The 22296-nt window shown below is 46.8% G+C and overlaps 2 protein-coding genes across 2 annotated transcripts; both read left to right on the top strand.

Moving 5' to 3' along the window:
• Positions 1-1630: 1630 nt before the first annotated feature.
• On the top strand, positions 1631-15063 carry CDKL2 (cyclin dependent kinase like 2). The gene is made up of 13 exons (XM_084286180.1): positions 1631-2028; positions 5935-6129; positions 6914-7092; positions 7929-8041; positions 8353-8492; positions 9286-9374; positions 9911-10037; positions 10915-11189; positions 11653-11743; positions 12522-12633; positions 12755-12861; positions 13582-13674; positions 14774-15063. The coding sequence occupies exons 1-12, from the start codon at positions 1861-1863 to the stop codon at positions 13639-13641; spliced, it is 1656 nt and encodes a 551-aa protein (XP_084142306.1). The 5' UTR covers positions 1631-1860; the 3' UTR covers positions 13642-13674; positions 14774-15063.
• Positions 15064-16077: 1014 nt separating this feature from the next.
• RCHY1 (ring finger and CHY zinc finger domain containing 1) lies at positions 16078-21687 on the top strand. The gene is made up of 9 exons (XM_084285511.1): positions 16078-16158; positions 16260-16379; positions 16506-16621; positions 16719-16797; positions 17301-17345; positions 17443-17501; positions 18794-18820; positions 19097-19217; positions 20186-21687. The coding sequence occupies exons 1-9, from the start codon at positions 16096-16098 to the stop codon at positions 20306-20308; spliced, it is 753 nt and encodes a 250-aa protein (XP_084141637.1). The 5' UTR covers positions 16078-16095; the 3' UTR covers positions 20309-21687.
• The last annotated feature ends 609 nt before the right edge of the window (positions 21688-22296 follow it).

Raw genomic sequence — 22296 nt, 5'->3', positions numbered from 1 at the left:
TCCAGCTGGTCAGGTCTCCCAGCAGCTCTGCCTTCTGGCTCTGGGTCAGCAGAATTACTCTTCCCTGGAAGCTGTTCAGTAAAGGCACAGCTCACTAGCCAGCAGGGTGCTTGGAAAAGAGGATGGCCAAAAATGTTCCTGGAAAGGACGTCCTTGCTACAACTGAGACCCGTTCGTCTGTGACTGGACCTGACTGGAAGCACGAGCCCTGAGCTCAATTCCCCAGCTGGCTGCTGTCCTGCACCCTGCCTCTTTGTACAGCACTCTGCGTCACCTCTGTGTGGGCCCTTCTCACCACCTGGCTGCACAGGAGGCATCTGGTTTATGTTGCAGAATTAAAATGTGCAGCGAGCAGAGCTGCAGGGGCTGCAGTGCTGCTTTCCCCTTCCCTCCCAGTACTGCCCCCTGGTGCTGCAGGTGACCTTCCTCACTGGGATGTGCTTCTCTCTTCAGGTTCCTCACGCTCTGTGTCTAACCTGGCTCATTCTGCCCGCCTGGGTTATCTCCCCACGTGGGAGACAGCCCCTCACACATCTGTGACAGTCCAAATACCAGGTTTTACCTGGGACGCTTGCACAGATGGGTGAAGAATTCGGATGTTTGGTGGCGCCCATGTGAAGGAAGGTACTCTTCCCCTCTGCTGCCACAAAGTCTGCCTGAAGACAACCTGGAAATTCTCTCTGTTGTATTTAAGCAGCAGCTTGCTACTGTGTCTCACCTTGACTCAGGCTGAACTGCCACTGAAAGTACTGGAAACTTTCACTGCTTGAGGGAAACATACAACCCTTGAAAGAGCAAGGTCACGCAGCATTTAAGCTGCCTGCTGGAGTGCAGTCTCTTCCGTGCACCTGTAAATTATCTACCATGAATGGGGGAAATGTAAGTACATGAACACACAGATCACTCCATGTCACCCCCTGGCAGGCTCTTGGGACACCCCCTTCTGGCATCCTGTTGTTCCCTATTGTCACTGCCACGAAGGGAAAAGTTCTCCAGAAAAGCAGTAGGCAAACATACATAGATACACATTGGATATTCTCTAAAAATGAACTAGTGAACATATTGAATGGTGATCGTTGTACTGATTTTCTGAGGCAGCTTCTTCAAACTGCTGCATGTACCTCTACTGAAAATGTGACAGGAACTTTAAATTAAAAGTGACCCCAAGAGGCTCAAACACTGTGAGGGAAAAAAAAAAAAAAAAAAAAAAAAAGCTGTTACTGCTGATTTTTTATCAAAAAAACACTCTTTAGGAATGATAAGGAGATGACAGTTTCAAGGATCATAATGTAGCTGAACCTTAACTTTCAATGCAAGACATGACAGGGTCACATACTCTTCTGAATCACATCAGAAAACAATGCTACTTTTCTCGATGAGACCAGTAGTTAAGATGGTTTATCTCTGAGAAGGGCTTGCTGTCTTTGCTTTTTTGTGTTGTTGCCTTAGCTTTCCCAAGAGGTAAATTAGTGTATCTAAGACCTCAGCGAGGATTTGAAGACCTTGAAAAGCAGAGAAGAACAGACTGTCATTTCCTATCTTTGCTTCAAGGTGCTGGAGGTCTGTTCAGGACACCTTTCATCCGGGCACACCGTAAACACACTACAAGCTTGGGAAGGGGAAAAAAAAAAAAAAAAAAAAAAAAAAAAAAAAAAAAAAAAAAAAAAACACATTGCGGAGAAGGGCGGGAGGGGGCGCCCGCGGCAGCGGCCGTTGGCGGCCGTTGGGCGCTGCGGCAGGTGGCTGCCGTTGCCCCGGTGCCGCTGGGCCTTCGGGCCGTGCCCTGCGGGCAGCGTGAGGCGCCGGGCGGGGAGCCGCAGCGCTGCCCGGGGGCTGTGAAGGAAGGGGTGGGGGGTGGAGATGGAGAAGTACCAGGTCCTCGGCTTCCTCGGGAAAGGCAGCTACGGGGTGGTGACCAGGTGCCGGCACAAAGAGAGCGGGCGGGTGGTGGCCGTCAAGAAGTTCCTGGAGAGCGAGGATGACGCGATGGTGAGGAAGATCGCCGTGAGGGAAATCAAGCTGCTGAAGGTGAGCGGGGGGGAGCCCCGGGCGGCGAAGCTGCGTTTTAAAGAGGCGTCTTTTTGGTAGCTTTGGGGGTATATTCCTCATTAATGAATGCTGAGACGGGTGTTGAAGCGTTGTCGGGCTGAGTGCCTGCGATCAGGGCTCCCCTTGTGTTACGGGTGTTAGAGCTGACGAATGTGGGTGAGATCTTCCCATTGAGGCTACGTGGGGAAAAAATGCCTCTTGAGACTCCCTAATGTAAAGAGTGGTGTTTACCCAGGGAAGCTGGAGGGTGGGTGTGAATTTAAGGCACTCTGTCAGTTTCGACAGCTTTTTTAGAAGGGGTACACGGCACCACTGTACATCAGCTTATAAAGCACAAACAACAAAGCCAGGCTTGGTCGGGTCCTGCTCGTGCTCCCACGAGCAGCCAAGCCATGGTGGATTCATTTACCCCTTGAACCTTTCCCTCTGGCTAGCCCCGACTCGGTCAGAAGCTTGTTTATGTGCCCAGTATTCAGCAGGTAAAGGTAAAACGAAGGGACCCCAAGGTCTCCATATGCCTTCCTGGAAATAATTGCGTCCTCTCTGCCTTGGGTACCAAAAGACAGTACCTTCCTGCCATTGATTTGCTGAAAACAAGGCAAATGTCGAGCTTATAAAATCTGCAGGTAAATGGTGACCTGGATGTGTGACAGGGAGCCTGGCCAGGCTGGGTGCTAACATTATCTGATATGGAAATCTGCTGCTAGGAACACGGTGGGGTTTTTATGGCACTTTCCTGGCAGGCTTGAACTGCCTGCAAGAGGCTGCAGGAGGGCAAGCAGCAAACTCCTGAACCTTATCGGTCAACGGGTAGCCCCTAGGCTGAAGCCAGCTGGCACTGTGGCTCTTGCTGCCTGAGTGTGTGATTTGTCTGTTATCAACTGTGGACTCTTTATCCTCACATAAATGTCCATCTGCCTGTTGGCTTCTTATCAGCAGCGTTACGTGCTGGCAAGCTCTGTAGTCTCATTGTGTGGGTTAGTTCATTAAGGGTTCTCCATGGGCTGTAGATACTCCGGAAAAATACCCAGGAGCTTTAGATAAACAAGGGGTTTTTGTTTGCATGCTCTTCAGTGTTTCATCATGTGGTCTTCCTGCTCCCTGTTCTGGCTTTGTTCTTTATATGAAAGCTTTTGCAAGTTCCTAAGCTGCTTCACTGCAAGGTTTTTCTGCTGTGGTCCTTCATGAGTAGGCTGATAAGGATGCAGGTGGGATGCAGTGCCAGGACACACATCTGTTCCAGTTGTTTTTTTTACCACCTTCAGGCCCTGTATTCTCCACTGTAACCTCCAGCAGCAGTAGCAGCATTTTCCTTCTTCCCTGAGCTCCAGTGAAAGTGTGTGCTGCCCTGCCTTACTCCCCCCAGAGGTGTTAGGTACCTTGGTGTGTCTCAAAGGGGTGTGTACAGAAAAGTGTCTGTCCCTGTGCAAGGGCACACGTGGAAGTGTTAAGTGTTGGGATGTGGCTGAAGAAATTCTTTTGGTGAAGAAAGGAGAGTCTGATTAGAGTCGGGGTTTTCTAGGCTTCTCCTCAGAATGTGGGGTGTGCTGGAGGTGGGGATGTGTGCCAGCCTGCCACCTCTCCACTTGGCTTCCACAAGTCTCTTCCCAAGTCTGCCAGACTCAAGTCCCTGTGCTGAGGAGGGGAGAAAGTCATCTCTGCCATTGCTGCAAGAGCTGTAGGCACTTAGAGTTAATGGGAGTGTACTTGCTGAAGCTTGAGATGCAGCCAGCAGCTCAAAGCATTGTCCCTCAAACGCTTACAGCAAGTTTGCATGAGTCTGGATTGTACCTGGTCTGCTGGCACGCCTCGCTTAGTTACTGAGTCAAAGCACGTAGCACCTCCCAGGTGTGTTGGAAATTAACTTGTTTTCCTGGGTAAATGGGAACTTAGCAAGGGGGACTTTTCCATAAATAGCTCAGTAAACGGCCTCTCACAGTGAGAACAAATATCAAGAGATCTAATCTTGTAGTTTCTTCACTTGCTCATTCCCTGTGAACCTTTTATTTTATTTATTTATTTGTTTCTGTTCTGGTGTTTGGGCAGAAATGTAATTTTTACTGAAAGCAGCAAAATCTGTTCAGATCCCCTGTGCAGGGAGTAAATTATTCTGGAGAAAAGAGCTTGAGGAAACAGCTGAGAGGATTGAATTGCTGCAGCTTCTTCCAATTTGATTCTGAAATACAGTATTAAGAGTGTGACAGCACCAGTACAAACAGTCCACCTGCTGATGGCCTGTGCAGCGGTCCTCCCCAGCACAGCACCCCTCTACGTGGACATGGATGTGACCACAAAGGGCATAGAGGAACCCGTCGCTGCTGAGCCCTAGGATGGGAGCTACAGTCTCTCCCTCTTATTGTTAAGTTGCTCCACTGAGCCTACATTTTACTAGTCTTTTAAATCAGAAGTGTTTGCCAGATCTTAGCCCCTCAGCTGTTATTTGCCCCTGGCAAAGCCAGTAGCGTTTTGCCCTACCTCCAGTCATGTCGATGACACTGCGGAGAAGTGCCCACAGGACAGCACTCGATCTTGCAGCTGCCAGAGTCCAAGTCTTGGTGCTGGAAAAACTGACCTGAGGATGCTGGCCAGGGAGGGCAGAGCCTGGCTGGGTTTGGCTCAGCATTCAGGGCAGTGCTCATGCAGAGCAGCCCAGCTCCTGCACCCAGATGTCCTCCTGCATCTTCAGCCATGCAGACCTGCCTAGGCAGGGATGCTGGGCCAGGAGGTGTCAATACATAACAAGCAAATTCAGGTGCTGCCTTCAGATCAAAAAGATACGAAAAACAGCCCCCCACTCTCAATTTCTAACTGAGCATCATTTTACAAAATCTTCAGAAATTGGTCTGCGGTCCTTTTGCATCTTCCTTGGTCGTGGTCCCTGAGATCTGCAGCTTTCCCCTCTGCATAATAATAAATAAAGGACAAAAATCTTCAAATCCTTGGCTTGTCACTTTTCACTCAGAACCCACTAGAGACAGTTTAATCAAAGCTGTTTAATTGTTAACTGGAGTGTTTTAGGTAAGAATGCTGAACTTTATCCATTCGGTGTACTTGTATTCTGTCACCTTGCTTATTGTAAATGTGCTGGCAGTGCCAACAGAAATGCTTTGGGTATGGTAGGAGTGAAAAAGAAAAGTCTATGATCAGATCTGTAAGAAAAAATAAGATACAGATATTAAGTAGTTGGTGATGAACTGGCAGCTAGGTAGAACAGAGGTACTGCATCTGGTTTGGGAACTATTTGAAATGGGGATTTAAGAGATTTTTAAAAGGAAGTCCTAGAGAAAGGAATGAAAGAGAAGAAAAGTAAAATTGGAAATATGGGAGAAAAGAGATGAATCTGCTTTGGGTTATTGAGAGAGGCAAAGTTTTCTAAAATAAAACATTGAGAACTGTCTTCATCAATTCTTTGGGTGCTTTGAATCCTATCTGGAAGGAGTAGCTGGTGTTGAACCTTGTACTCTGCTTTGAGGGAGCTGGCAGGGTAGCGTAGAGTTACTTGGCCACCTGTATGAGAATGTCTCATAAATAAGCCTGAGTCTCAGACACAGCCCAACATTACAGCAACAAGCTGTGTTTATTGCTCCTTGAGCTGTTTGCAGCGGAAAGCAACGCCCTTAGTATTTTATTTATTTCTGGGTTCCAAATACAGGTATCTGCATATAGGGGGTGGTGGAAGTCCTCCAATTTACCTTAAAAAGTGGCAAAATAAAGCCTGTCTGAAATATCACTGAGCTGATTTTAAGAACAAATGAATGTGGGTGCTATGACAGGAAGAGCACTCTAGGGCAATGCATCTGCTGGGCTGTAGTTAAAAGTGTCTGGTCTTAGTTTACTCGTTAAATGTTTTCATGCTCTCACGAAATATTTCCTGTTTTATAACAGCAACTCAGGCATGAGAATCTCGTGAACCTGCTGGAAGTGTGTAAAAAGAAGAAACGGTGGTATCTGGTATTTGAATTCGTGGATCACACAGTGCTTGATGATCTTGAGGCATTTCCAAACGGACTAGACTACAGCAGGGTTCGGAAATACTTATTTCAGATTTTAAGAGGAGTAGCATTTTGTCACAGCCATAACGTAAGTATGCATGTGAAGTGCGCTCTGCACTTAACTTTGAATGGATAGATACAGAGATGTATATTTGGTTCTTACTAAAGCTTAGAGAAATAGAGCTTGGGCTGGAAGATGGAAGTTGAGCAGAAGGGCCTGACTGAGTTTCGCACTAAATGTCAGAGCTTGACATCAGCTAATCCAGTAGTCTGTCTGTGACTGACCTGTGACAGTTCTTCAAAGGAAGGCTCCAGAGGTCCAGAGGGTTCAAATGCTGGTGTTACCTCACTGAAAACTGACTTTCCTCTGGCAGAGGGATATCGTCTCTCTTCCAGAAGCTTTTTTTTTTTTCCTTCAACATTTTTAGGTTTTTCTTTTTGACTGATTTGTAACACAGGTTTGCCAATTTAATGGTGTTCTTGTAACTATGATGTATATATGTATATATTTCTTCTTATGCTTGGAGAAGCTGTCTCACATGTATTCCTAAAATACTCTTCATGTTTAACTGCAGGGTATGCGATGCTTACAACTTTTAAACTTGTGATTTTAAAGTATAATAAATTGTGCCGGTAAAATAGCTATGGTAAATACACACAGAGAGGTGCATAAAATTAACAATTCTGTACAAAACCTGGAGGTTTTATGCTCACCTGTGCACGTGAGTTGGCGCTTGATAAATAAACTGTGCATTTCCCATGCCTGCAGAAATGTAATTTTTTACCTGAACGTGATAAAGCTACTGTTTCTGGTGGGTCAGTCATTTTAGCATGGGGAAATAATTTGTCTTGACTTGCTTTTCTCTGTGCAGATAATACATCGGGATATTAAGCCAGAGAACATCCTAGTCTCCCAGTCGGGAGTTGTAAAACTGTGTGACTTTGGTTTTGCTCGCACATTGGCAGCTTCTGGGGAAGCTTACACGGACTATGTGGCAACCCGGTGGTACCGAGCCCCAGAGCTGCTGGTGGGAGATACCAAGTACGGCAGGTAGGAGACGGGCAGGGAGGCCGCAGAAGGGCTGCGGGACTGCGGGGTGCTCTGTTCTGGGGGGAGGCAGGGGGCTCTTGCTTGGCAAACAGGTTAAAGGAATGCTGGTTACTCGCTTGTAGATGCTGAAGCTTTTCTCTTTTCTCCTCCTCTCTGGAGCTAACTGCTGCCAGTGTTAGGCTTTCCTGGCTCAGAAGGAGAGGAGAAGGAGACACTGAGCCAGCCACGTTCCTAGTCTGTTGTCTGCAGGAACTTGTTGGTTGCCAGAGCTAGTAGCAGAGGAGGCTGCTTCCCCCCTGCACAGCTGGAGTGCTGGATGGGAGGCAGAGAAGGCCCTCTAGGCAATATGAGACAGACATTTCAGGAGGGAAGGGGTGGAAGGAATGAGATTTTTCTTACCTGGTTCTCCAGTGCTGCAAAAACATGTCAGAAGTTAAACTACCTTTCACAGGCCTGTTTGTCCAGCTCTTTACGTCCCTAACGTTCATTTCTGGTAAGTGCCCTGGCAGAAAGAAAATGGGCTTACTTTTGTGGTCTCCAAAGGGCAAAAATCTTCTTATGTATTACATTGCACTAGAATGTTTAAAGCGTTGGGGTTTGGAAATTGATTTCAGATTGGTCAGGCTTCTTCTAGTGTTTGCCTGCTTCAGGAGCTGAATCCTTGGCATTCGTCAGAGCACTTGTAAGCTTGGAAAACAGCCATCTTGCTGTTTATGGGGCCAAAGCTGCCCCTGGGGCTCATAACCTGCTTAAGACTTGCTGGGTGCTGGCCCAGCTCAGCCTTTAGCTCCAAGAGAGGAATGAAGCCATGCTGAGCTGGGATGTTTTTCTTGCAGGGCTGTGGATGTGTGGGCCATTGGCTGTCTGGTCACGGAAATGCTCACAGGAGAGCCCCTGTTCCCCGGAGATTCAGACATTGACCAGCTCTACCATATCACCAAGTGCCTGGGTGAGAACAGCCTGTCGGGCTGCTAGTGCCTGCTCACTAACAAAGGGGTTCAATAAGTCCTGATGGGAGAAGAGAGTGTGGGAAGAGACTTTGGTGTATGCTGAACTGTTTCTGAGAGCGTGATTTCTTAGTGTCTTTTATGAAGGGGGGCTAGGAGCTTGTGAGTACAGATGGCATCAAGTCATGGTGCATGAGCGGAAAGAGAGTGACCCACATTGTAGCCCTCTAATGCTGATCCAGTATTTTGGCCTCTTGAACATTCTGCAGGACTGCATTTCTTCCATGTGGTTGCTTTGGTTGTTTGATTCCAGGTAATTTAATTCTAAGACACCAAGAGTTATTCTATAAAAACCCCCACTTTGCTGGCATGAGGTTGCCTGAAGTGAAGGAGGTTGAATCTCTGGACAGACGATACCCCAAGCTCTCTGCTGCAGTGCTGAATTTAGCCAAGGTACGTAACTGATCATTTTGGAAGTTCCTTGGAGAGGTTCTGTCTAGAGTTTAGCACAAACGTTTCTCTGTTTACTTGTCCCTTGCCTTGGGGAACTGAATACAGCCTGCCAAAAGGACTTGTTAATCTGGCTTGCTTTCAACTACCCATGCAACGACGAACTGCTTGGGTTGGCAGGTCAGTGAGGACCATAAAGATGCTTCAGCTGCTGTCCTGCATGATGGGGGAGACTGAGCCAGTCATCCCAGAGCCAAAAGGATCACTGCATACCCTCTGAGGGAGGCTTGTAGCGTGCCTTGCACCTCTTCTGTGGATCATACACAGCTCCTTACGTTTTCCTTGCTCTCAGAGCTGTGCGTCTATTGTGTGGGATCTAGGAAGCATACAGCTTGTAACTGATCCTGAAGATTTTTTTCTTCCTTCACACGATAAACTGGAGCATTGATATGCTGGGTAACTAAAATAACCTAAAAAACCCTTGGTTGTGCTTGAAATGCCTCGTGAGCAAAACGGTTTCTAAAGCCTCGGCCAAGCAAATGTAGTTGAAAACAAGAGAGTTTTACTGGGATCTGTTTGTGTGGCAGGTATTACCTATGCAATCAGTCTTTGTGAGCCCTAGTGATTAGAATGGATGTAGCTGGCAAGAAGTGTATGTCTCTTGGGCCTATCTCAGCATAAGAGACCCCAGAAGTGGGAGCTTTGCAGCTGTTTTTTTTTACTTCATTTGGAAATGTTAATGCCTTTGTTTCATTTCTGAAGTATCTGCCTTCTAATGTTTACGTTGGTTTGACAGAGGTGTTTGCAGATTGACCCAGACAAAAGACCGTCTTGTGCTGAACTCTTGCAGTGCAATTTCTTTAACGAGGATGGATTTGCTGAAAGGTAAACAGTTCACCTCTTGCTCAAAATAGGACAAGATTAAAAGGAAATTAAGCAGTTGTGCTTGAAGACCGCATGCTGATTTTGCAGAGCTGATGGTTGCCAAGTGTTTTGGTTTTGTTTGGTTTTAGCCTTCCTGAAAAATGGGAGAACAGTTGAATGGGAGCACAGTGCAGTGGCATGTTTACCACATTACCTTGTCACAACATTAATTCATCAGTGTGCGCCCAGTGTCACAGCACTTTGGTTAGTGGGTAGTATTGTCTGACAGTGTATTTATTTAGTGTCCGCATCTATGCCAGACTGGGATACAACCTCCTTTATTACTGTGATGTGGAAAGTGTGCATGTGTAAGACTTTACTTATTTTAATGAATAAATTGTATTCAGTTGGCTTCTCGTTACTTAAAAAGACAAGGTTTGTTTGATTACTTGGATAGCTATAACAACAGCCTGGGCTGAGCACTAACTAATGATATTTAGAATAACAGAAGCCTTTTCTCTCCCCCTCCCTTCCTCTTTATGTGATATGTAATATAGATTTGCTCAGGAGCTTAAACTAAAGATTCAGAAAGATGCCAGAGACCATCAGTTACAAAAAAAATCAAAAACCAGCAGAAAGGATAAAGATGATGCTTTAGAAGAAAGAAAGATGCTTGGTGTCCAGGTTAGTTGATCTTTATTTTCCAAACCTGTATTTTTTTTGTTTTTTAAAATCACTATATAAGTAAGTATGTGCTGCAGTTTAATTGCATAGCAAAGATATAAGCATAATTTTACATTTCATTAAAAAAAAGACTAGATAACTGATGTGCCAGAGAAGCTCACCTCTTTAAGTCACTGCAAGTCTAAACAGTGCTGAAGATTTAGTCATTCAGTTCAAGGCATTACAGCAGTCCTGTGCCCCCGTAGCTCTGATACTCGGTGCAGTACAGCCTTCAGGCTGTTGCGTAGAAATTCTGTGCCTTTGGTGCTGACTGGCTGCTACAAGTTGCTCTGGTGCTTAGCTGGACAGTCTCCAGGTGGCTATTTGCTCAGTCCCTTGTCAGCGAAATGCATCGCGATGCAGTTCCTGGCAAATACAGAGCTGAAGGGAGAATCAGAAAGTGTAAGTCATGTTGGATGAGCAAAGCATATTTGTATGCATCTGTTTACCAGTGTTAAAGTCCCGTCTCCAAAACTGCATATTTTGCTTTCAATCAGATACAAAGGACTAGAGGCTTCAGAGTGACATTGAGGTGACATTGGGCTTGGTTCTTATTTCTTTGGAAGTGACACATGATACGGCTGTTCTTCCTCCATCACTTCCGATTACATTCCAAGGTGACTTATTTACAGAGGGTGCTGGAACCCTGACAAGTTTCCTCCTTCCAATTTTAATGGCAAACATGTTTTCTATCTCGCTACTAAAAACAATGACATCTCCATCAGATCCTTGCAGAGTTGTGCGGGTTTAGGCTTTTGACTTTTTCCTGCATGCGCAGCTCTAAGTTTCTTTTTAAACATAACTGTAAAAGAAGTATGATGCTTATCTTCCCAAACAGGATTTCAACATTGACCCAAAGAGCAGTGATGCAAAGCTGTTCAAAGCAAAGTGCTCTAAAGCTGATGGAGAGAAAGCAGAGCGATCTTCCAACCACAGCTCCCTGTATGACAGTGCAATCAACCCATTTAAAATAGGCCCTCAAACCAGCCTAAAAGATTCCAGCAGCAGCTTGGACTATGCCAAGAACACAGGCATAGTTATTCCTCCCATCAACCAGAACATTTCTCCCACTATTGTTGGGATGGGGCCTCTGCCTGGAAACCATAGCTACAGGTATGGGAACAGAGCTGGAGAAGCTTGTGTCTATTGACTCTGCTGCTGAGAAGCTGCAGTGTGCTGATGGAGGTGAAGGAGATGATGTGGGAGTGCGAGAAGGGGGTTTGGGACAGGATGCAGCTAGGAGCAGCTCTTGGGAGGAGGATTGTACATGAGTTAGAAAGCCTGGCTTCATCTCAAGCAGCTGTGAGGGTCCACGCAGCCAGGGGGTCTCTGTGTTTCTGCATTTGGCAAAGCACTGCTGCACAGCAACAGCTCACCAGCTGCTGTGATACTGGCCTTTCTCTGAGTCCTTTGGATGAAACTTTTTTTGTTAGCTGGGTCCGTGGAGAGTGTTATCCCTTTAAGCCTTTTTGCTTACTGTTTAATGTCAGTGGTTCTGGGTTTCTTACATTTGTTTGTATTTATATTTACCAGGTTACCCTGGTTAGTACAAAGTTTAGGTCATTTTTCATTACAGAGTTGATGAAAAGAGCAAAAAATACTTGAACCCATTTCTAAAGCAAAGGAAGCGTTCTCCAGCAGGCCATTATAGTGTAAGCCTGACATCGGTAAGTTGTGTCTTTCCCCCTTGACTAAGTAAAAAATAAAATTCTGAAGTATGTGCTTTATTGTCAAGAATCCCTTCTGTTGCAGCCTTCACCATAACTCTCAGCTAGAAATACTGTATTCTTCAGCCCTTTTTTCCAACAGTTGTGTCATTTGCTATTCTTTGTTAGTATTATCTTATATGAAACACATTTTGTGTTAGAGGACTTTTTAAAGGAAGCGAGGGAGCGGATACCTGGATTATATACCTGGTGCCATGGAATATACCCATGACATCTTGCCTGGACAGAAAGAGTGGACCTCTTTGTGTGTGCTGCACTGCTGAAGCAGAGCTTAGGATTTTGATTTAACTTTTTCAGGGCTTCATTTAGTCAGGTCACAAATGCATGTGAAGTTGCTAATGAAAACAAGTGAAATACAAAGTTCTCCATTGCACTCACTACCTAGATAATATTTTTCCATATTAGCAGGAATATCTGACTGTTTCCAGAGAACTAATCTGAGCCATTCTCAATTGTATTTTGTCTCTTTGAAAGCAGTCTCATTTAGATGATCAACATTGTTTTTGTTGGTGGTGGTTGTTTGTTTGTTCATTCTGTTGTGGCCATTCTGTTGTTTTTCAGTGTATAAACATAGAGCACACTCTTTTATTTTACTACTGTGCAAGTTCCAACTACAGCAGAACATAGCTGTGTTGATAAATTTTAAGTTTGAAACTTGAAAATAGCTTTGTTTTTTATATTCTGCACAAGCTGGCACTTATAATTCACTTCATTTCAGGTTTCTAATGACAAGAACATCCTTCAGGCAAACAAGAAAAAATGGGAGTTCTCCAAGACAGATGTGCGTTTGCCAGAACTAAATCCTCTCCCTGAACTGAGAGGAGTGGACGGTATGAGCTTTAATGTCCTCTACGTAAAACCTTGATCCTAAATCAGTGGCAGAAAGCAGTCTGCATGACAGCAGTCAGCTCTGGTTTCTTTAACACTGTATGCATTGGTTGTATTTTGCAGCATGGCATCCCAGATATCCCAAAAAGGAAAATAAAACAATTTCAGAGTCACGGGTCCCCTACCTTGCTGCTATTGATCTCCATAACCCAAGTCTGGCCTCACAGCAGGTAAAAAAGGAATAAAATAATTCTGGGTGCTGTGTTTTTCTTCGGTTCAGGATTTTCTGAACAGTGTGACCCACAAGGTTTCTGCCTGGCTCTTAACAGAAGAAAAACTTGTCTTGGTTTCTCAAGTGTCTAAGTAGAAACATCGGAGGCCTTGAGCTGGGGGGGAAGGAGAAGGGTCACAGATGAAACATAGGGCTCTGCTTTTCTCTCTGAGGTTAGCTAAATACTATGTTTTTTACTGGCAGTATGAATTGTTGCAATTTCATCTGGCTGGATTGAGGTAGAAGTAAACCCAATTTTCCAAAATTGAAGAAAAAACAGGAAGAACACATGTTTTGAGCAGAATTGTTCTGACTGTCCTATACATGGAGGGGAGGAGTGCAGTAGGGAGGGAGAAAGTGTAGGAGTCAGGCACAGGGAGAGAAAGAAGGGAAATATTTGCAACTCCTAGAGGTTCCTTCCCCAGTAACGCTGAAATACTGTGGGAGTTGTGTAATTCCCTAGGCTGCTGCCACTTTGGCAACCTTGCTTCCAGTTGAGGTTTGGCAGACTGTACTGGAGGGAGAAAAGGTGTATTCTTGGCACAATTTTTTGAAGCCAGATTTGATCAGAGAACAGTTGTGTGTTGGCATCGCATATGTACCTAGAAGGTGGTTTCTCGTTGTTCTCCCTATGTGATACTACACATGGAATTTGAAAAATTTCTTTCCCAATTGACAGATGTCAGGGAACTCGATGCCTGATGCATCAGAAGCCGGTTTCCCTAGAGTTGAGCACTAGCATTACAGAGAAGATCACACTTGCCTTTAAAAGGTAGGCTTTAATTTTTACAGGAGAGCCTCCTGGTGTCTTTCAAATGGGTTGTTTCATAAACACTTAACTAGCTGGGAGGTGTGATGGGAAAATCCTTTTACATTTCACACTCTGGGTGTGGAGACTGCTTACTGAGGACCGCATGCAGCTTTCTTTACAGATATTGAAATGGGCTGGGGCAGGTAAATCATTTCTTGGGCTGAAGTGCTGGGCGGTGGTGTTGGAAATTAATTCACTTGTTAATCTGGGAGTTGAAGCTGGTAGAGTAACAAAAAGGGAAATAGCAGCTTAATAATGATGTCATGCAATTTAACTTAATCTAAGTCTATTACTGTAGCTGTTGAGCAGTTCTCAAAGTGGTTCTGTCTGAAAAAAAAAAATAAAAGGTCGTGTTTTGTTTTGTTTACTTTTCTGTTTGTTTGTTGAGATATTGTTACCTCTTGTTGCTCAGCTTCTTCCTTGTATATAACAAAGTTTCTTTCATGTCTCTTGAAAGCAAGAACTCCAGCGGTTTGTGGAGGATTTTTACTCCTGGTGATCTCACTGAGGCTGGATGGAACAATTGCACCTTGCAAAGGGAGCAGAAGTTGGGGAGGAGAAAGGGGGGGAAGGAGGCAAGGTGCTCTGAAAGGCTCCTCAGAGGCTGTGCTCCAAAATCTTGCTGGCTTCATTGGAACCTTATGTCCTGCATAGACGGGCTTGTCATGGCAAGACTGTTAATGTGAGGGTGCAATCTGTGCATCTTAATTTTATAGTTTGGGCTCTGGTGTTTCCTTTTTGAGGCAGAGGAGCAACTGCTGACTCTGAAATGGGTTTTTAGTCTTGTGCACAAGTACTGCACGTGCTCTTAATCTAGGTGAGTGTATTTGGCACATACATGCATGCGATGTGATGGCTTAATGCCACTAGGAAGAAAGAAGAAGCAATCCTGATAATGTAAGTGGGGAAGAAGGAACCTTACTAAAGCTGTCTCATCTGTGAAACACAAAGGTGTAAGTGCACAGCTTGTAATGAATAAAAGTAAAGGAAGCCTGTCACCAGGGAATACCTCTGTGATGTTGTTTGCCTGCATCATCCTGCTTTTCTCCTCTTGATGCAGGTGGCTGACACAGTGGGAACAACCCACCCGAGTCTCCAGGTGCTAACACCAGGCGGTCTCTGGAGAAGAAAGGAGGACCTCTTACTCTCATGTTAGCCACTGGACTGCGATGGGAAGTGGCTTGGGTCCAGCCCGAGGACAGAGCTCTCACAGCCATTGCTGCTGGATTTCTTGCATGTGAAACAGCTCTCAAAATGCTGACTTCCTGGCTTAGAGCCAGGCTGCTCAGAAAGAAATAGTGGTTGTCAGTGTGTGATGGGCAGAAGCTGCTCTGGAGTATTTCAGAAGAGGCTGGGCTTGCTTTTGTCTTAACTACTGCCCTCACAATGTGGGGGGTTCTTTTTAAATGAGTGGTGACGAAAGCAGATACCTGCTGAATTTGGTATGTTTTGGTGGGCTACCTGCTCTGTACTGGAAAGCACCTTTGCCTTGGTAAAAATATCCACGAAAAAATTGTGCAAGAAATGTAAATGTGTAAATGTCCTAACTGTTCCTTTGAAACCCTCACTCTGCTCAGCAGCATGTGTGAAGCTGTGTTAGGTTCCTTTTCCCTCCGTGCTCTCTTCCCCCAGACTTCTGGGTGTTAAACTGGGCCTGTTGTCTGGCTGCACTGGATGAGCGTGTGTCTCCTGTTAATGGTGAAGGGAGAATATCGGCAAAAAATACTGAACTGCGATGCAGATGGCCTGTGGAAAGGTTGTTGTGAGTGCTCAGCAAATCACTTAGTCCTTTAGTCATAGTCCCTTAGGTCCCTTGGGGTAATGGGACTTGGAAGTATAAACCTCAGCAGCGGCTTGTGGGGAGGAAAAGAAGATCGCTTTTATCTTTGGACTGTTACGCACCCACTTTTGCTTTACCTGCTCCCAGCTGGCTTCGGGCAGTTCTGTGCTCTCCTCATGCTGCCCTCAGCCCATCACAGCTGTCGGTATTTTGGAGCTTGTTGCCCCTCCACAGAACAGGCTCAGTGATGTATCCCGGCAGGACGCACCGTGACCGTCATCATTCTTAGAGCTCTGTTGCTACGCAGTTTTGACAGGCGCGTTACACCTTTCCAATAAAAGGACAGTAAAAATCCAAACCTCTTGTCTCGAGTGTGTGACTGCACACGTAAAAGCTGCTTCACTGGGTGTAAACCTGGCGGTGTAGCTGTTCACGTACCTCGGTGGCACTGCCTGTGTTATAAAAACAAGACTCGGGGGGTGCTTATTAACAGCGCAAACCCCGTTTTGTGCCAGTTGCCTACCCGCACAGCCTCCTGCCCGGCCTCCCCCGGCGGAAGGGGCGGCGCAGCGCGGTGCCGGGCGTGGTGCCGGGCCGGGGCCATGGCGGCGGGCGGCGAGCAGGAGGGCGGCTGCGAGCACTACCGGCGGGGCTGCCTGCTCAGGGTCAGCTGGCGGCGGCGGCGGCGGGGTGGGCGCGGGGCCGGGGGGCTCGGGGCCGGGCACTGAGCCCTGAGCCGAGCCGAGCCGTGCTGTGCTGCTTGCAGGCGCCGTGCTGCGGGAAGCTCTACCCCTGCCGCCTGTGCCACGACGGCGCCGAGGAGCACCGGCTCGACCGCTTCCGCGTGGCCGAGGTGCAGTGCAGCCGCTGCCGCCTGCTGCAGAAGGTGGGCGCCGGGGCGGCATGGCGGGGGATGGGGATGGGGCTGGGGCTGGGGATGGGGGCGGCGGCGCCATCTTGAGCCGCGCACCTCACCCCCGCTCCCCCTCTCCCCGTGTGGCGGCCCCCGCAGGCCCAGCAGCGCTGCGAGGGCTGCCAGAGCCTCTTCGGCGAGTACTACTGCGGCGTGTGCCACCTCTTCGACCGCGACAAGAAGCAGTACCACTGCGACGACTGCGGCATCTGCAGGTGCGCGCCCCTCGGGATCGGCTTCTCGGCTCGGCTCGGGTCGGGGTGGGGTGGGGGGCGGCTGCTGCTGCTGCTGACCCGCCGCTCGTCTCCTCAGGATCGGCCCGAAGGAGGATTTCTTCCACTGCTCGAAATGCAACTTGTGTCTGAGCCTCAGCCTCCGAGGGAAGCACAAGGTGAGCGTGCAGCAGGTTGTGCCTTCCTTTGGGGAACAGCGCGGTTTCGCTGACAGGAGCTGGCTGCCAGGGCTTGGCCCCAGCACTCGCAAGCAGCAGGCTCAAGCCTTGCTCTGAGTGCACCTATCCCAAACAACACGCCTCTGGGCTGGCTTCGCCCACGGCTGAAGGAAAACACCCGTAGGAAACACGCCTTGGTCTCCTTCCACCCCTCTTCTGCAAGTTGCTGCTGAGTGCAGTCCCTGACGGTGTTTAAATCGGAGCTGCTGTCCCTGCTGCAGCACGGGGAGAGCTAGGCAAGGTTTGGAAGCCACTTCCCTGTGTATACTTCCAAGCTGTGTTTTATTATTGTTATGCTAAACCACCTGTTAATCTTCAGAACATCAAGCGTAAATGAAAACAATAGTGTTTCATACATCCTTATCTGTCTCTAGGAATTTCCATGTTTAAACCAATGTAAATAACCATATAGTAGATTAACCTTTTTCTTTGTCTTCACAAAGTGCATCGAAAATGTCTCCAGACAGGATTGTCCAATATGCTTGGAGGTGAGCTACTTCTTTTTGACTCTTGCAATTGGATGTATTGTTGGCTGTCCTTGAATTTAATACTTTTTTCTTTTGTCTAATACTTGTCTCAAAACAGGATATTCACACATCCCGTGTTGAAGCTCGTGTTCTGCCATGTGGTCATCTTCTGCACAAGTAAAGCACTGCAAATATTTGAGCATTAGAAATAACCTGCTGCCTAGTGTGCACTGCTTATTGCAGCGTGCCCAGAGAAGGGCAACGAAGCTGGTGAAGGGCCTGGAGCACAAGTCCTATGAGGAGCAGCTGAGGGAACTGGGGTTGTTTAGTCTGGAGAAGGGGAGGCTCAGGGAAGACCTCATTGCTCTCTACAAATGAAAGGAAAATGTGGGGAGCTGGGAGTCAGCCTTTTCTTGCAGATAACTAGTGATAGGACTAGGGAGAGTGGCCTCAAGTTGTGCCAGGGGAGGTTCGGGTTGGAAATGAGACATTTGTGCTCAGAAGGAGCAGTCAGGTGTTGGGACGGGTTGCCCAGGGAGGTGGTGGAGTCACCGTCCCCGGGGGTGTTCAAGGAAAGGTTGGATGTGGTGCTTGGGGACATGGCTTAGTGGGTGACATTGGCGGTAGGGGGATGGTTGGACCAGATGATCCTGGAGGGCTTTTCCAACCATAATTATTCTGTCATTCTGTTTAGCAGCACTACAGACCTTGTTGATGTACATGCCTGGTTTTGAAGGGAGTCGTGGTAGAGTGGCATTTTATCAGGAAGCACTTTCTTCAGAAAAGATGTCTTCCACAATCCACTGGATCTTGGTGGTGGTGGAGGATTCATTCTGTTATTTTTTTCCTCTGCTGAGTTTCCTTGGGCACATCCAAGGCATTGGAGTGCTTTGTTACACTACAAAGCCTGTCCACTCTATCGGGCATAATAAAAATTAGGTGTCCTTAGAAGAATGATTACAGCAGGGCCACCTGTTTCCTTCCCATCCTCGTAACCTTGAGATAGACACTTTCCCTTCCACATTTTTCTCTGTGTGTACAGTTAATGGCCTTCATGTTTGACAGAGGCCTCTCCAGATTGAATCTTCCCTCAGGTCCCATCTACCTTAAATTTACCTTGTGGTATGTCAGTCTGTTGGTTTTTTTTTGTTTTTTTTTTTAATTTTTTAGCAAAATCAAATGACGCAACCCGTGACATATTTTTGAATCTGTTCACTCATGTTACTTTAGAAGACCTTAGAATGGAATCACGTGTGCTTTATCTCTGCTTGTCTAGCTAAGTACCAAATGGTTTTGTGGGAGATCTTTCTTTTCACTTGGACTGAGGATATTTTTAATTTACAGTCTGGGGATAGCTGTGTGCCTTTTCCCTTTGTTCAGTCCAAACGTGTTGGGTTAGTAACCCAGATGTGTTACTGGTCAGTAGCTGCGTTCTTCTTACCAAGCCTCTCATTCTGTTTTCTTTTCAGAACATGTTATGAGGAGATGTTAAAGGAGTAAGTATTTATAAACCTCTCTTGTCTGTGCATGGCTTAATCCAAGCAGATGACTTGAAGGGGCAAAGATCATGGTGCCAGTACTCAGTAATTTCAGGGCAACTCCTAAAGGGAAAAGGGGCTTTTAATTTCCAGCTCTGTTTGCAAGAACTTTCAGTTTGTGGAGTTTCTCTCTGTAGAGTTTCTCTCTGACTTGTATGATGAGAAACTTGACCTTTTGTTGTTCCATGGCCCTTCTCCATCTTCTGAATTAGACTTTTTTCCCTTCTTTGCCAGAGGTTACAGGTGTCCTTTGTGCATGCACTCGGCTTTAGATATGAGGAGGTACTGGCGGCAGCTGGATGATGAAGTAGCACAGACACCTATGCCCACAGAGTATCAGAACATGATGGTGGAGGTAAGAGACCGGTGCATGCCTCTGCCTTTGGCAGATCTGCATCTCTCCCGTACTGGCGGTAGAGGGCAGTAGGAACTTGTCCTGGATCAGAAGCCAACCTGACTCAGGGAATGATAAAGAACTGTCGTGTGTCAGCTTACGGTGTGATCTATTGGGTTTATAAACAAAGGCACCCTCCGTGCCACTAGCAAAACAAACAAAAGAAAAAAAACCAACACATAACAACAACATAAAAACAGAAAATGCCATAATATCACACAGTGGAGAAATAGCTTGGTCTTCGGAAGTATCTTACTTTCTTCTGTAGCATTAGGTGCTGTCAAAGCAAAAAGCAGAAATATTTCATTTTTTTGTACATTGGAGCTTCATGTTCCATGTTTTTTGGTTTTTTGTTTGTTTGTTTTTTGTTCTTGCAAAAACACTCAGCTCTTGATTTGTGCAAGGCTGGCAAATACAAATTTCTGTTTCCTTTCAGTTACCTCAGAACTGTGAAACTGGGTGCTGCTTGCTAGTAAGACTGAATTAAACCACTCAGATCATTGATGTTCTGCTTGTGTCTGTTCTGGTTTAGGCAGCACATCTTACTGACTCTCTGAGTCAGAGCGTTATGGAAAATCTCCTCACTGCTCGTTTTGAGAAGAGCATTCACTTTGACTTATGTCTTACACAGCAGAGAAGCTAATGTTGGTAGCTGTTGTTAATCTGCTCTCATTTTGACTTGAGGTTTTCTCCGGTGTTCTGCTACATAAAGAGAAGAAGCTAAGGCATGTCTGTCCCTGTAGCTGCAAACTGAGAAGTTAAATCAGCCCAGTCTATTCTGCTGCTGCCCTTAACAAGAAAATATTTTTGGCATTGTGCCCTGACGGCAAGCCAGTTCTGTAGTTGCTAAAAGCATAGTTGTACTATGTTGCTGAGTGTCCTGTTGATGCTACAGCCTCTCTCTCTCTTCTTCTTTCCTATATACGTAGATCCTTTGTAATGATTGCAATGCCCGCTCTACAGTGCAGTTCCATCTCCTAGGCATGAAGTGTACAAACTGTGAATCGTATAATACTGCCCAAGATGGAAAATGCAAGCAGCCCGCGGAGTAGCGGTGACTAAGATACGTGCTGCATATGGCTGGACACAGAAGACCTTGCTGTGGAAGAGGCTATCTATCAAAAAATAATAATAATAAAATTTCAGTAAAAGTTAACTCAGAGTCGTCACACCGATGGTGAAGATTTTGTGCTGGTGCAAAGGAGTCCTGCAAGCAGCGTCCCCCTCCCTAACACCTGGGGCAGCAGGTGGTTGGGAAGCTCCCTGTCGAGCAGAGCGATAGCAGCGAGGGTCAGTCTCTGGAGGGAGTGGTTTACCCTGCCAGGGAGGAGGCAGCTCGGGAGCATGACCAGTGAGGTGCGGAATGGGAAGCTGCTGCGAGCAGCAGCTGTCGGAGCAGAGCGTGTTCTGGGGCAGCCGAAGGTTGTGAGCGTAGCGCGGGGTGGAGGTATAGCTGTTCTGGCTGCAGCTGCTGGGGGAAATTGAGAGCTTTAAGAGTGGCCTTTTACATAATGCTGACATCTGCAAAGCTTTGCATGAGAACATTTTGTTCTTTGAAATGATGTGTTTGTTCTAGGGCTTCAGAGCAATCGGTGCGAGCGGATGGAGGCTTGCAGAAATTGCATCCCTTTGATTTGTCGACGTGCACACATGCACAGTACAATCTTCATTTTAAAAGCAGCGCTGCTCTGTGTGGGTACACATGATGAATGGCCTAAAAATCATGCAGGGCTGCCCCTCTCCCAAGGGTCCACCCCACCTGGTGTCTCTTCATGCAGATTCCTTTGCCAGCTGCAGTTACATTCACACGGCTTTTGATCCTCAGTTGTTTTGTTCTCTTACAAAGCGCTTCAGGCAGGCAGGTAGCTGGATGTTTTGCTGGTTAGGTAACATTAAATGGAGCACATACCATTGTCTTGTCAGACTAACACTGGGCTGACTAATCCGTCTGAGCCTGGGCTGTTTGCTAAAGTAACAGCAGTTCAGAGAGGGGCTCTAGCACAGGCACCAGGTTTGTGATTTATTATTACTATTTTTTTTATGTGGCATCTTCATTGTGGTCAGAGAAGGTATGGTAGAGAAATGCTTTCTTCTGAAAAACAAAACCTCCCCCCCTTCTCTTCTGTGTGATATCCTGCCCGAAGTGTTTTGCAAACCAAGTATTACAGAAAGCTCTTCGTTTCTGAGAACTTCAGGCTGTGCAGTGTCCCAGTTGCATGAAATGCGCAGGGGAAAGTGACAACAGTTTGTCTTCACAGTACAACTACTCGTCTTTAACTTGCTCTATTGTAAAGCGACAGACTTGATCTGTCAGTGCCCCGTTATGTCTGAAGTATTAGGAATCGGATGATAGCATTACCATAGCTTGCTTACGTATCTCTTTCTGAAGCACTTTTCTCACTGCTATAAATGTAAAACAATGTCTATTAAACAAATTATGCCGTGTGCTGTGGTCTTTTACGTGCGTGCATTCTAGAAATTGCTGGGTAAACCAAGATCCAGTACCCTTCACCTGAGGGTGGTCGGGTAGTTTGGCAGGAGCATTTCTACATCGATGAAGTTTTTCACAGGGGAAAGCTGCCTCGCTCTTGCAGGTGGGTGTTTGCAGACAGCAGGCGTTTCACATCTCCGGAGTGGCGCTGCCTGCAGCCTGCCAGGGGAAAACTAAGTGAAATCACCCAGCAGCATCGCGGGAGGCCGCGGCAAGCAGATGTGGAGGGAGCGAGCGTCACCTCCTGAGTCATGGTGACTCCATCAAAACAAGCAGCAGCTGCTGCCAGGCGAGCAGCAAATTAACTGTGCCCTGCTTGGGGGAGATCTGATTAAAATGGAAACGAGAGCAGCTCGTGTCATCTGGCCAGCTGCAGCCGAGTTTGTGTGGGGCTGAGCCTGGTGTCCTTGCTTTCCTGCCCCAATCCTGGCCGTCCCCTCCCCTGTCCAAGCTAGGGTACGAGTGACGCTGTTGGACAACGCAGGTAATCCACGGGGTGGGATTTGGGTGGCGAGGGGAACAGGAGAGAGAGCGTGGAGAAGTGCTTGC

This window comes from Netta rufina (assembly GCF_964035555.1).
Source record: "Netta rufina genome assembly, chromosome: 4".
Taxonomy (NCBI): Eukaryota; Metazoa; Chordata; class Aves; order Anseriformes; family Anatidae; genus Netta; species Netta rufina.
Note: the sequence above shows the minus strand (reverse complement) of the source record. Positions and strands in the feature narration are given on the sequence as shown.

Excerpts from the sequence above, each read along its gene's own strand:
- CDKL2 (XM_084286180.1), top strand. The coding sequence starts at position 1,861 with ATGGAGAAGTACCAGGTCCTCGGCTTCCTCGGGAAAGGCAGCTACGGG. Across the intron at positions 10,038-10,914 it reads GAAAGATGCTTGGTGTCCAG|GATTTCAACATTGACCCAAA; the intron begins GTTAGTTGATCT and ends CTTCCCAAACAG. Across the intron at positions 12,862-13,581 it reads CAAGTCTGGCCTCACAGCAG|ATGTCAGGGAACTCGATGCC; the intron begins GTAAAAAAGGAA and ends CCCAATTGACAG.
- RCHY1 (XM_084285511.1), top strand. The coding sequence starts at position 16,096 with ATGGCGGCGGGCGGCGAGCAGGAGGGCGGCTGCGAGCACTACCGGCGG. Across the intron at positions 16,798-17,300 it reads GCCTCCGAGGGAAGCACAAG|TGCATCGAAAATGTCTCCAG; the intron begins GTGAGCGTGCAG and ends GTCTTCACAAAG. Across the intron at positions 18,821-19,096 it reads TATGAGGAGATGTTAAAGGA|AGGTTACAGGTGTCCTTTGT; the intron begins GTAAGTATTTAT and ends CTTCTTTGCCAG.